Source organism: Vulpes vulpes, chromosome 9, assembly GCF_048418805.1.
Source record: "Vulpes vulpes isolate BD-2025 chromosome 9, VulVul3, whole genome shotgun sequence".
In the NCBI taxonomy this organism is placed as follows: Eukaryota; Metazoa; Chordata; class Mammalia; order Carnivora; family Canidae; genus Vulpes; species Vulpes vulpes.
Window position 1 is genome coordinate 47,239,788 of NC_132788.1, and position 13,820 is coordinate 47,253,607.

General features: G+C 32.7%; 1 protein-coding gene across 15 annotated transcripts in view; it reads left to right on the forward strand.

The window, feature by feature from the left end:
- The window catches only part of NBEA (neurobeachin), a 662,404-nt gene that overhangs the window by 173,876 nt on the left and 474,708 nt on the right, over positions 1-13,820 (forward strand). For all 15 annotated transcript variants that reach the window (XM_072719992.1, XM_072719993.1, XM_072720000.1 and 12 more), the window contains 5 exons: positions 1,078-1,186; positions 8,340-8,421; positions 9,299-9,422; positions 10,280-10,472; positions 12,017-13,033. In XM_072719992.1, the coding sequence (XP_072576093.1) occupies positions 1,078-1,186; positions 8,340-8,421; positions 9,299-9,422; positions 10,280-10,472; positions 12,017-13,033 (1,525 nt within the window). The remainder of the gene's footprint in view (positions 1-1,077; positions 1,187-8,339; positions 8,422-9,298; positions 9,423-10,279; positions 10,473-12,016; positions 13,034-13,820) is intronic.

The window sequence follows — 13,820 nt, forward strand, 5'->3', positions numbered from 1 at the left end:
CTGTAAGCTGTGATTTAGAGATCCAGGCTGCTACTTCCATCTTGTGCCTCACTGTCTTCACCATGTAGTTCCTGTTTTCTGCCTTGGGAAAAGAGCATGGAAGACATGCATGAGCGCTGTTCTATTGACTAGGTCTAAAAATGGTTCATGACTTCCTGCTCACATTCCACTTGCTAAAACTCTTAAGTTTAGTGGCCAAATCGGGCTGTAAGAAAGGCTAGAATTCATAGTATAGCTGTGGATTCCTGAAGAAAGGAATAAGAATTAGTTTATATCATAGTTACCAGATCTGAACAGGAAATAATAGAAAATCAGGGTTGAGAGCTAAGAAGATCAGATTTTGAATTCAAAGACAGTGACACTAATGAGAGGCATATAACAATTCTCTGAACATAGAGCCAAGTGTTGCAGAAAGCCTTGAGTAGAGCCTTCTGTCCTATTTATAGATTTGGTGGTGGGAGAAGGGGAAGACACAAATGAGCCAGTAGTAAGTAACTAAGTTTTTTGGTGCTTTTTTTTTTTCCCTTTGTTTGGTTTTAAATCCAATGGCAGACCACAAATACAAAGCAATAATGAGTCCTGTTTACTTCTGTTGAATTATTTTGCTGTGTAGTCCCAACATAAAACTAGAGTACTCACTTTTAGCTGTAATTTTAAATTCTTGATAATAAAGTTTAGCATAAATTATTTTATAGGCTTAAAAATAGATTTAAAAATTCTGTGGTCTTTGTTAGGGGAAGCCAATAGTTTTAACCTAATAAAAATAACTCCTAAATAGTTAATTAGAAATTTGAAAATAATCGCTGTGATTATTAATATAATTTATAATTTGTATATTTCACATTTATTTAAGAAGTGTTTTTTTTTTAAGAAGTGTTTAAATAGTATTTTTGGATCTTTAGAAGATAGCTGTGCTATAAACTGTTATTTTTTTTTTTTGCAGTTGGAAGTTAGTAAACATAATTACCTATATGATTCTGTATCTGCTTAATAGATTGTACTTTCTTATTCCAAAGTCATGAGATTAGAAAATCCAATGTATTTCATAGTATTTTGTTTTCCCCCCTTCTTTTCCAGGAGAAAAGTGGAAATTATGCATACTCATAGTCTTTTCACTCTTCTTGGAGAAAGGCTGATGTTGCATACAAACACTGTGACTGTCACCACATACAACACACTTTATGAGGTAAAAATTTTAAAAAATGTGTAATGACAATTTAAAATGTATTTAATGGGAACCTTCTATATAATTGGGTTCAATAATTGGTCAGTTAATCAAAAAGCTAGTAATCATTTTTAAATGAATACTTAAATTTTAAAAATTCATTTGAAAACAATGCGTGTATATTTATTTGCTAATCTTTTTGCATTTGTCCAAGGACTTTTCTCTGAGTACAGGTTGGCTGATTGGCTTTGTGTAGAGTTTTTTTTTTTTTTCAGATGAACCACATCCATTATGTATTATCCATTCACTCTCTACATCCCCCCTTCGTTGACTCTATCTCTGTCTTCGTTGCAATTGCAATATTAACCTAAAGTTAATAGGATAGATTGTAGCTAAAATTTTGTAAAAGAGCTATCTGAAAGAAGCCTTAGATCTCATCATTTGAATTCAGAAATCCTTTTCTCACCATTTCTAACAAATGGTCATATAGCTTGGGCTCAGTATTTTCTATGAATTGCATGTACTACCTCCTAAAGTAGCTATTTTTATTTTTAAGTACTGGTAAAATATTAGTGATACTACCATTGTTAACTTAAAACCTTGATTCTACTATTCTGCAACTGATCTTCTGTGGTCCTAGTTCCTTTCTCTGATGCAGGGATTAGCAAACTACTAACGCTTGTCTTTGTATGGCAAGGAGCCAAGGATAGTTTTTATATTTTTAAATCTTGAAAATAATCAAAAGAAAAATAAAATATGACATATAAAAATTACATGAAATTTAATTTCAGTGTCCTTGTTGGAACACAGCTTTGCTCATTCCTGTGCATACTACTTATGATTGCTTTTGTGTCATAGTGGCAGAGTAGTTGCAACAGATATTATTTGTCATGCTCTCATCATCACTTTGCATGCTGCTCTGTGCACTACAGATCACAGTGTGCAATAATTTGATAGTGTTTCACAAACCATATGTATTTTGAACCTAACTTTTTAAAAAATACCAGTTCATATCCATCATGTCAAAATAAGAAAAATAGACTTCAGATATCACACTTTTAAAATGTAAGGATGTGAAATATTTTGTTACAGATTTAGATGGCAAAACATTTTGTCTTTTATAAGAGGACACTATTATACATTGGTACCAATAGGTTAAACACTTAGAATAATATCCTTAACTTAGGAAAACAGTGGTCAGAAAATATAAAATACCATCATTGCAAATTTCTTCACAAAAATAAAAAAAAGAAATGAGAGACCTTGAGGAGGGCAGATGCTGAAATTCTGAATGAGATTGTACTACAATTTTAAATTAACGTGAGATATATTCAGAGTCCTCTAATATTAGATTTTTTTTTCATCTAAGTCACAGGCTGGATATATCTCATTTCTGTTTTTGCATGGCTCACAAGCAGAGGATAGTTTTTACATTTTTAAATGATAGGAATAAAAAATAAGTATTTTATGATATGTAATTTTATGAAATTCAAATTTTGATATTTGTAAATAAAGTTTTATTGGATCATGGTTATACTTATTTAAGGTTAGTCTGTGAGTGACTTCATGCTGTAAAGACCGAATTGAGTTTTTAGAGAGAGAACATATGACCCACAAATCCTAAAATATTTACTGTCTGACCTTTCTGTAAAAATTCTGTGGCAAAGATAAAATTTCTTTCCATGCTGCAGCATAGAGAAATGTCTGTCCCCTCTTGTTGTTTTATTAAAAATTGTATCTTAATCTGATAACAGAATTAATATGCATTCATTATAGAAATTTGGAAAATACAGAAAAGCACCAAAATAAAATTTACTTATAATGTCCCAATTAATACTGAAAAATATGTTTAAAGTTTTTTTTTCTCAAGATGCCTGGGTGGCTCAGTGGCTGAGAATCTGCCTTCGGCTCAGGACGTGATCCTTGAGTTCCACGTTTGAGTCCCACATTGGGCTCTCAGAGGGAAGTCTGCTTCTCCCTCTGCCTGTGTCCCTGCCTTCTCTCTGTGTCTCTCATGAATAAATAAATCTTTAAAAGTTTTTTTCTCAACTCATATACATGTACAGACATACGTACAAAGAGTTCTTATGAAATATACTCAACATAGTTTTATGTTACCCTTTTTTCACTTAACAGTATACTGCAGATATTTTTATTATAAAATGTTCATCATAGCCAGGGAGGGCAAACTTTTCTGGTAAAGGGCCAGATAATACATATTTTAAACTTTGTGGTAATCTTAATTTGTCAGGGCTAACACAGAATACTATGTATTCTGAGTGGCTTATAAACAGCAGAAATTTTTATGTCACAGTTCTAGAGGCTAGAAAGTCCAATAGCAAGGCAGTGCAGATTTGGTGTCTGGTGAGGACTCACTCCATGCTTCATAAACCATCTTTTCACTATGTCCTCACATGGCATAAGTGTCAAGGGATGTTTTCAGTTTCTTATACTAATCCCTTTCATGAGGGCTCTGGAGCCCTAAACACCTCCTAAAAGGCCCCACATCTCCTAATACCATCACACTGGGGATTTGTTTTCATCATAGGAAGTTGTGGGGACACAAACATTCAGTCTGTAGCAGCAGGCTATGTGATGTCTATGGAACTACTCAACTCTGCATTTGTGGCTCAGAAGCAGCCATAGACAATATGAACCAAATGGGTGTGCTGTGCAATGTAACTGTATTGTATCTGTTTTTTAATAAAAATTTTATTTATTCATGAGAGAGAGAGAGAGAGAGAGAGAGAGAGAGGCAGAGACACAGGCAGAGGGAGAAACAGGCTCCATGCAGGGAGCCCGATGTGGGACTCGATCCCGGGTCTCCAGGATCAGGCCCTGGGCTAAAGGCGGCGCTAAACCGCTGGGCCATGGGGGCTGCCCATGTATCTGTTTTATTTGTATCTGATTACAGAAACAGATGTTATCCCGAATAATATTTTGACCCCAGATCTGTAACATAACTTTTAGCTGTTTTATTTCATCTTTTTTCTGTTTTATATTATCCTCAGTAAATTTAAGAGTGGCTGCCTTTTAGATAAATTAAAAAACTCTTTTGGCTACTATTTCTTTCATTTCTAAGCTTAATATTGCAACTTTATGTCAGCCATTCTCTGATTACATGAATTTTAAGTTCATACTCCAGAACACAACTTTTGTGAGCAAAAGTTTTTTTAGTATTGTTTTAATATTTATAAACAAAAATGTTTACATCTATAAAGAGAACTGAATAGAAAGGCCTACCCTATAGGCCTTGATTCTGGTATTGTATTTCCCTAATAACAGTAACTATTTGGGGGGGTATATTTCCTGTGACAGTCACTTTGGAATAAATACTTTATATATGTTATCTCAGATCCTTACAACATCTCTCTGAAACTGGTTTTTTGTTCTTATTGTTGTCTTGTTAAACAGACAACCTGAGAATCACAAGTTAAACAATTTGCTTGGTAACTTATGACTAATTAACGGTTGTAAAATAAGCAGATTCCATAGTGTCTGTGCATAAAGGCAAAAAAATGTCCGTATCTACCTTAATGGACAATATTAAGGTCCTCTAAATCAAAACCTTGCTACAGTATTAGATTAGAGCTCTATCTATTTACGTTTCTATCTTGGTTTTCTTAGACTAGTCCATCTGGTTGATGATGCCTATACATGTTTTATTAAAATCATTTTTAGTTTATATTTCTGACCCTCTGCTTGTCAAAACAATTAGTCTCAATAGAGTAGAATATCTTTGTATTCAGTGAAACCTTCTATTAAAATAAGAACGCAGCATAACAATGTAATACATTGAATTTGAAAAATCATTTTGTACTCTTAACCTTTAAGAAAATGTTCTATGTATATATACATATATATTTATTTCTGTGAATCTTCCTGAAAAGTGGCTCAAAAGCAAGTGCAGTATCATTTTTACCTACCATCTATACTCATATGCACTCTCTTAGTATCCAGATTTTAGTCTCTAATGATACTCTACAAAGCCAAGCTGTTGCCGATTCCATGTCTTAGTTGGAGAAAGTCTGGATAAGTTTGGATCTCCTGATACTCGATGTTGAGTGTTGCAGATGAAGGAACTAACTTGCAAGGTCTCTGACCAATTTGGCAATAATATATGCTTTTAAAGTAGAATAATAATAATCATGGTTAATTGGAAAGATGGACTGGATTAAATATAATACTCTGAAAAGAAAAATTAACATAAGTATACAAAAAGTCATAAAAGAAAGATGGTTACAATATGATTGGGTAGCACAGTTGATCCCATAAAAAAGAAGAAAGGATCTTCAGCATAAACTTTAATACTAACAGACCAAATTATATTATCAGACAGGATGGTGGATGACTAATTCAAGATCACCAAAGTTAAAAGATTGCACCATTTTGGATGGTAGCATCTAGTTGCAGAAAATTAACACTTATGTGATAGGTTCGAATTTAATTCTCATTAACATAGTAAGTGAAGTTTAACTATAAAAAGAAAACAGCCTCAGAACCTGCAGTGTGAGTTTGATTCCCCTTATGAGCATCAATCAGGGCCTGCACCCCTGGTGAGAATCACTTGGTTGATAATCTTCAGTTTGAAAGCTCTTTGTACCTTAATTTTCTATTTTGGTTTGATAAATAACCTTAAATTCAAACAGTGTCAAAATAAATATCGCAACAACTGTAGGAAAGTATAAAATTAAGTACAGAAATAATAAAAAAAACTATGTCAAACTTATGGTTTCAATAATGTTTTAGAATGTGAGGTTTTTGCAAAGTTTTTGGAAAGCCAGTTAAGATGGGTTCTATGTCATTGTGATCTTTAAAATTCTAAATCTGAAAATGCTTATAAGAGAACAAACAATATTAAAGGACAAAGTAAGTTAGATCTTTTGGCAGTATATAGCAGACAATGTATAAAATTTGTGAAGATGGCTATTGGAACACTTAAAATGTGGCTAGTGTGAATTGAGATGTGTTCTACTGGTTCAGTAATTTTGGATTTCATGTTCATATGTGGTTCTAAACCTTTTGTACTATTTTGTTTTTGTAGAGGCTGGGGTTACTTCCTATGCATATCTCTAATCAATACCAGTCAAACCTTCATGGCCCATCTTGAATCAAAGCTTTTCATTAAGATGTTTACATCTGTATTCATCTCTTCTTATTTATATGTCATTATTTCCCTCTCCCTTTTAAAAACTCACATAGGTTTTATTGACAGTATACCATGTTTTATTATTTAACAGGAGCATGCATTTATGCCTGTCTCTGGAGTATTAATTAATAGAGTCTTAAAATATAGTTCCACCTAGCAACTATGTTTTCCTTTCCAATCATGTAACAGAGTGTGGGCACATAAGTGGCTCTTTAATGCATGCTGGATTGAGTTTCTGAATATGTTTTTGTAATTAAAAAAACCCTCATATTTGAATATGTGAGAGCTTTAAAAACACTTTCACATATAGAGCCTTTTGGTCTTCATAGCAATTTTATTAAATAGGCAAGGCAATTACTATCCTATCTTTAGAAGATCAAGTAGGGACTTAAAAAGGACAATATTAAATTGTAGATTCTTTGAGATAAGTTTTGTTGTCTATATAATGAGGTTTCTTCTTTTTAGGGTAAGGAAGTTTTGACTATTCTCTATCATGGAGGAGTGTGGCCTGGTCTTTTCCAAGCTTGTCTATAGTTATTTTGAATCTCTTTGTAAATAGAATTTTAGGGATTTTGTCCAGTGGGCTGTAAGTCCACATCAGGGCTTTTTGGGGCACATCAGTGTGAAAACTTCTTGTAAGCATATACCAACCACTGAATATTCTCTGGCATTTTTAAATGCTTTGAGTTTTCAAAGAAATTTCTGTCCCATGTCTCAACTCAATCTGATTAATAGTGAATGTCTATAGTACTGTGTTCAGAAAATTCTGAAGGACTCAATAGTTTTAACAACAAAATGTTTAGTCTAAACATATAAGAGTGAAGCAGAGAGGTTCTTATGCCCTATGTTTATCATTTTAAGTAATAGTTAGGTTTTTATTTCAAGTCAGTACTTTTTTTGATAAACATTCCTAATGTACAGTAAATCAGTTTCCTGTTTTCTTTTTCTTCTTCTTCAGTGAGGGTGATAGTGGGTCAGACAAATGCCACTGCTGAATGTCATGATTTTTTTTTCTAATCAGATGGGATCGTCTCTGGCTTATGCCTAATTTACTTTCTCCATCCCCAACTTTTGAAAAATAGCTATGTACAGCTAGACTCTCAACTAACTTTTATGGTTTCTCCATAGTTTTTGTACTTTACTAACCTAAGTTGAACTAAAAGTTTCATTCAGAATTTATTAGCATGTTAAGTTAAACAAGAAGTTAAATCACTATTATAAAATTATATCTTTGTTAGGGATAGTCTCATTAGATTATTTGTATATGCAAGAATAGAGGTATCCGCAGGATGAAGACTAGAAAACAGTGAACAGTCACATATCCATTCTTTAAATATAATTCAGTTATCCATTCTTAAATTTCACAAATGTTTGAGTACTGGCGGTGTGTCAGGCACTGTGCTGATTGCTAGGAATATAACAGTGAAAAAGATATGTTAAGAATCCAGCACTCATAGACACTGCATTTTAGTGGAAAAATTAGAAAATGTTTTGGAATTTTGATTTTCATTTGGCCAACATTTTGTCCTTTTTTGTTATTGGAAAAAAGTTTATAGAAAAATTCATGGATAGATGACAATAGACTACAATTTTAATAAAGATTTTTCCCTTATCACACTTCATTTTGAAGTTGGCACCCAGGCTTAGACATATTTTTATTTTCTTTTTTCTAAGTTTTTTAAATTAATGATGACATAAAGAGTCAAATGTTTACAATATACAACACAAGTATATTAAGGATATACACACTGTGAAAGTATTTCAAGCAGAATAAATTTTTGGATTTCCTAATTAATCTTTCCTACTGTAGATATTAGTTCTTTTTTTGTCTTTATCCATAATAAACAAAATTTTAAAACTAGAGAGTTGAAAAATTTAGAAGTATGTGGAATGATTGAATGACCCTTTGGAAGAGGGTTTCATTTGATTTTTGACAGAATTGACATTTTTTGTAGATTCTTTGTATACTTTGAAATTATGATTTAAATTGTTTTCTAAATGAAATTCAAATTTTTCATCTTTCAGATCTTGACAGAGCAAGTATGTACTCAAGTTGTACACAAACCACATCCAGAGCCAGATTCTACAGTGAAAATTCAGAATCCAAGTGAGCAAACAGCAGGGTTTATATATATATATATATATATATTCTCTATGTTGTACTTTTCATTTGTGTGACTTACTTATTTTGTTACTGGAAGTATGCTACCCTTAATTCCCTTCATCTATCTCATTCACCCATCTCCCTACCCCACTCTTATCTGACAACTGCCAATTTGTTTTCTGTATTTAGGAGTCTATTTCTGTTTGTTTTGTTTTTTAGATTCCAGATGTAAGTGAAATCATACGGTATTTGACTTTTTCCAGTTAGCATAGTACCCTCTAGGTCCATCCATGTTGCAAAAGACAAGGTCTCATTCTTTTTTATGACCGAGTAGTATTCAATTGTGTATATATAGTACATCTTTATTTATCCACCTATGGACACTTAGGGTGGTTCCATATCTTGACTATTACAAATAATGTTGCAGTGAACATAGAGGTGCATTTATCTTTTAGAATTAGTGTTTTAATTTTCTTTGGGTCAGTACCCAGTAGTGGTGTTATTGGATCATAAGGATATTCTATTTTTAATTTTTTGAGGACCTTCATACTGTTTTCCACAGTGACTGCACCAAATTACATTCTCACCAACAGTGCATGAGGGTTCCCTTTTTCCTCATCCTCACCAATCTTGTTATTTCTTAGTTTTTTGATACTAGCTAGCTAAACAGCAGTTCTTCATTGTAATGCAGTCATAATGTGGTAACTTGGAAAACTAAAACAAAACTTTTCATAACGACCTTAATCATTATGATGATTACCATAGTTCATGATACCTATAAAACTCATCTACCCCTAAAGCTAAGATGAAAATGAGTAAAACTTGAGTGGAAAATACATTGTAGTTCTAAATCTTGACCTTTTTTAAAATTCATTTACAGTGATTCTTAAGGTGGTGGCAACTTTGTTAAAAAATTCTACACCAAGTGCAGAACTGATGGAAGTTCGTCGTTTATTTTTATCTGACATGATAAAACTTTTCAGTAACAGCCGTGAAAATAGAAGGTAAGCAAAAAAAAAAAAAAAAAAAATAGGTAAGCAGTTTCAATACTATAACAAAACTTTATTGTATAATTCTCTTCTTTATTTCAATCTCTTTAAAAAAAATTTTCAAATCTTTCCCATATTGCTAAGTAATGGTAACTATCAAAAAAGGCATTTTATGTTTCTTTGATATAATCTACATTCATTATATTTGTATTTATTTTTATGTTTTTATTTGATTATGTGGCTATTACATTTTAATTGTATCTGTGAATATATATATTCACAGACCCTTATTTAAAATGCATCATTCCTTTTGGTGACACCCATCTGTTGTAATCATGTTGGATTTCCTCATATTCATCTATGCTTCTCTAAATTTTTGTCTGATAACTGATTGCTGTCATGCATTTTTGAGCTAGTTAGCTAAGACAGGAGGTAAAGTCTACTGCCATCATTGCTTCCTGAGTTTAATTTCAGAAATATTTATTTTGTATCTGGTATGTATAAAGCACTGTGCTACACAAGTTGTCTTAGCATATGGTCTTGGTACAATTTAGTGGAGAAGATAACCATAAAACTCTGATTAATATATAATGTAGTAAGTGCATTGTGAGTGCTACATGTGATGAAGGAGTAGAGAAACAGTAGCTAAATCTGACTGGGAGAGTTAGGAAACCAATTTGAAATGATAATTTGGATTTTTCCAGGTAGAAAAATGGGAGGAAATCATTCCAGGTATAGAATATAGAATGTGCAGAATGAAAGTGCACCTTGCTTTATCTAGGTCAGATCATATTTTCTATTCTTTATCTAAATTTCCAAATAGTAAATACTAATATAAATTAGGTATTTTTAATGAGTTTTTTTCCCACTAGATGCTTATTGCAGTGTTCAGTGTGGCAAGATTGGATGTTTTCTCTTGGCTATATCAATCCTAAAAATTCTGAGGAACAGAAAATTACCGAGATGGTCTACAATATCTTCCGGATTCTGTTGTATCATGCAATAAAATATGAATGGGGAGGATGGAGAGTCTGGGTGGATACACTCTCAATAGCTCATTCCAAGGTAAAAAGAGATTTAGCATTTTATATCATCAGGGTTATAGCTGTGGAGTGAATGGTTGTAAACACACATCTGGTGCCATCTTGTGGCCATTTTACATTATGGCCATTCCTTTATCCCACCTTTCTCTCTTTTTGTTTTTGGTTATATTTCCTCTGTGTTCATAAACTGTTAGAGCATAAAATATTTTATAAATCATTTAATTGAAATTCCAGGTTTATGAGTTAGGAATTTTAGACCTCGAAGTGACACCACACATATTTATAGCTTAAGTCTAAGCCAATAGCTCTTTTACCTAAAATATACCTTCTAGTTCTTAAAAGAATATTTCATGAAATACATTCTGAAATATGTTTTAAGACTTTTAAAAAGTAGTCAGAAGTTGCTTTTATTTCCAAGTGAATCATAAGTAAGTGTTTTAATGGTATTTTTAACAGCATTATCTTTTCTTTTTAGTTCTAAAGAATCTATCTATCTATCTATCTATCTATCTATCTATCTGATCTTGGTAAGGGAAAGTAGTGGGTTAAAATGAAGAGTTATGTACACATTAGATTTTGAGAAATCACGGTTAAGATTTCTCATGTGGTGTCATAGGAAAAGCATGGGTGTCAGAAGTTTGGCTTTTACTCCAGTCTATGCCATAATTAAGTTTTGTGACTTTAGGAAATTCATTTAGTCTTTTTGTGCAGAGGTTAGAAAAATGGTTTTTTTAAATGTTTTTAAGACATTACAGATAGTAAATATCTTAGGTTTGGGGGGCTATATAGCCTCTGAAGCTACTGTTTAACCCTGCCATGTAGTGTGAAAATAGCCATAGGCAGTATGTAAAAAATTAAACATGGCTGTGTTCTCATAAAACTTTACTAAAACAAGTGATAAGCATATTTGGTTCATGGACTACAGTTTGTCAGCCCCCACTTTTGAGACTTGATTTCCTCTAAGTAAAAACTGCATTTTTTAAAAAAAATATTCTTAACCATTCTTATTCTTTATTCTTGTAAAGTAATTGGTTACTTATAAAGTAACCTATTAAAGTAGCCTATATAAAGATAAAATTGATGTTATAACAATTTAAAAATGCATATATTTATAGATATATGTTATTTTTAAACAATCTTAGTTGTTGGTAGTAGGCACACATGTGAGTAGATGACGAAAACTGATATAGCAATAGTAATTTGGATATTATATATTATTAACCAATTTTCTGTGGTAGCTGAAGTCAAATATGCAGGATTTCAACTGGCATATTAGGTTAGAGTAACATTGAAATACTTAATCTGAGAGAAAAGCTTAATGTACTTAAAACCTTAATGTTTCTAGTTTACTTGACTGTGTTTTGGGAGAAGTTATATAATAAATCATATCTAACTTTTTTGATAATTATCTCCAGTTATTTAGTTGAACTTATCTTAATATGTGCTACATTTGAAATCTCAAATTTTTTTGACTTCAATTTTACTATTATACAGAACTTTATTTGGATTTTCTTCTTTTCAGTATGTATATAAAATGCCTTAATGTTTTCTTTGCTTGTTCCTAAGGTCACTTATGAAGCACATAAGGAATACCTAGCAAAAATGTATGAAGAATATCAGAGACAGGAGGAGGAAAACATTAAAAAGGGAAAAAAAGGGAATGTGAGCACCATCTCTGGTCTTTCATCACAGACTACAGGAGCAAAAGGTGGATTGGAAATTCGAGAGATAGAAGACCTTTCACAAAGCCAGAGCCCAGAAAGTGAGACAGATTACCCTGTCAGCACAGATACTAGAGACTTGCTCATGTCAACAAAAGTGTCAGATGATATTCTTGGAAATTCAGACAGACCAGGAAGTGGTGTACATGTGGAAGTACATGATCTTCTAGTTGATATAAAAGCAGAAAAAGTAGAAGCCACAGAAGTAAAACTTGATGATATGGATTTATCACCAGAGACTTTAGTAGGTGGAGAAAATGGTGCCCTTGTGGAGGTGGAATCTTTGTTGGACAACGTATATAGTGCTGCTGTTGAGAAACTCCAGAACAATGTACACGGAAGTGTTGGTATCATTAAAAAAAATGAAGAAAAGGATAATGGTCCATTGATAACATTAGCAGATGAGAAAGATGAACTTCCTAATAGTAGTACATCATTTCTCTTTGATAAAATACCCAAGCAGGAGGAGAAACTTCTTCCTGAACTTTCTAGCAATCATATTATTCCAAATATCCAGGACACACAAGTACATCTTGGTGTTAATGATGATCTTGGATTACTTGCTCACATGACCAGTAGTGTAGACTTAGGCTGTGCCTCAAGTATAATAGAAGAAAAAGAATTCAAAATCCATACAACTTCAGATGGAATGAGCAGTATTTCTGAAAGAGACTTAGCATCATCCTCTAAAGGGTTAGAGTATGCTGAAATGACTGCTACAACTCTGGAAACTGAGTCATCTGGAAGCAAAACTGTGCCAAATATTGATGCAGGAAGTATAATTTCAGATACTGAGAGATCTGACGATGGCAAAGAATCAGGAAAGGAAATTCGAAAAATCCAGACCACTGCTACAACACAAGTGAGTTGTCCTATATGAGTTCTAAAATGAATTCAACAGATACTGAGTTGTTAGCACTACAGCAGAAAGAGTAATTTCTACCAGTTACACCATGTTTATACTTAATTATGGTATTATAGTGATTTATAGAATCAAATAATGTGGTAGCATACATAAAAGACATTTCAAATATCTGAATTGCATTTTCAACTCTGCCACATTTTGTCTGTGTAACTTTGTTGAACCTCTCTGGGCCTGAATTTCCTTATACAATACAAGAGGTTATACTAGTTGAAAATAGGACCTTTAAGGGCTCTTTACCCATTTTAATAGCTTGTGACTCTTTGTCTAAATTTGTACATTTTGTACTCAAGAGCTTTATTCTGAATAATTGATTAATTTTAACCTTTTAAGCTTCAGGCCCAACCTTGTTCTGTGGATTATAGGAAAGAGGACTTGGAGCCCAGATTGAACTGATAAATGAAGTGAAGGGGAAGGGGAAGGGGAAGAGGAACTGTTATTTATCAAGTGCCTACTATGTTCCAGGCACTGTGCTATATGTTTTCAGATTTAATCCTCACAACCATCCTGTGAGGTAGGTAATATGGCTGAGAACATTAGAAATGAGAATTTTCTTTACAATTACACGGGTAGGAATCTGTTATGAGAAAATTAAGGATTCTTAGGCCTGGTGGTAAGGAAACATTAGTGCTGCAGTTCTGGCCTCACCAGAATAAAGCTAAAAAGAGATGTTGTTTTCTGATACGAATTTTTATTATGGAGCTTTCAATTTTAAGACTACTTACTT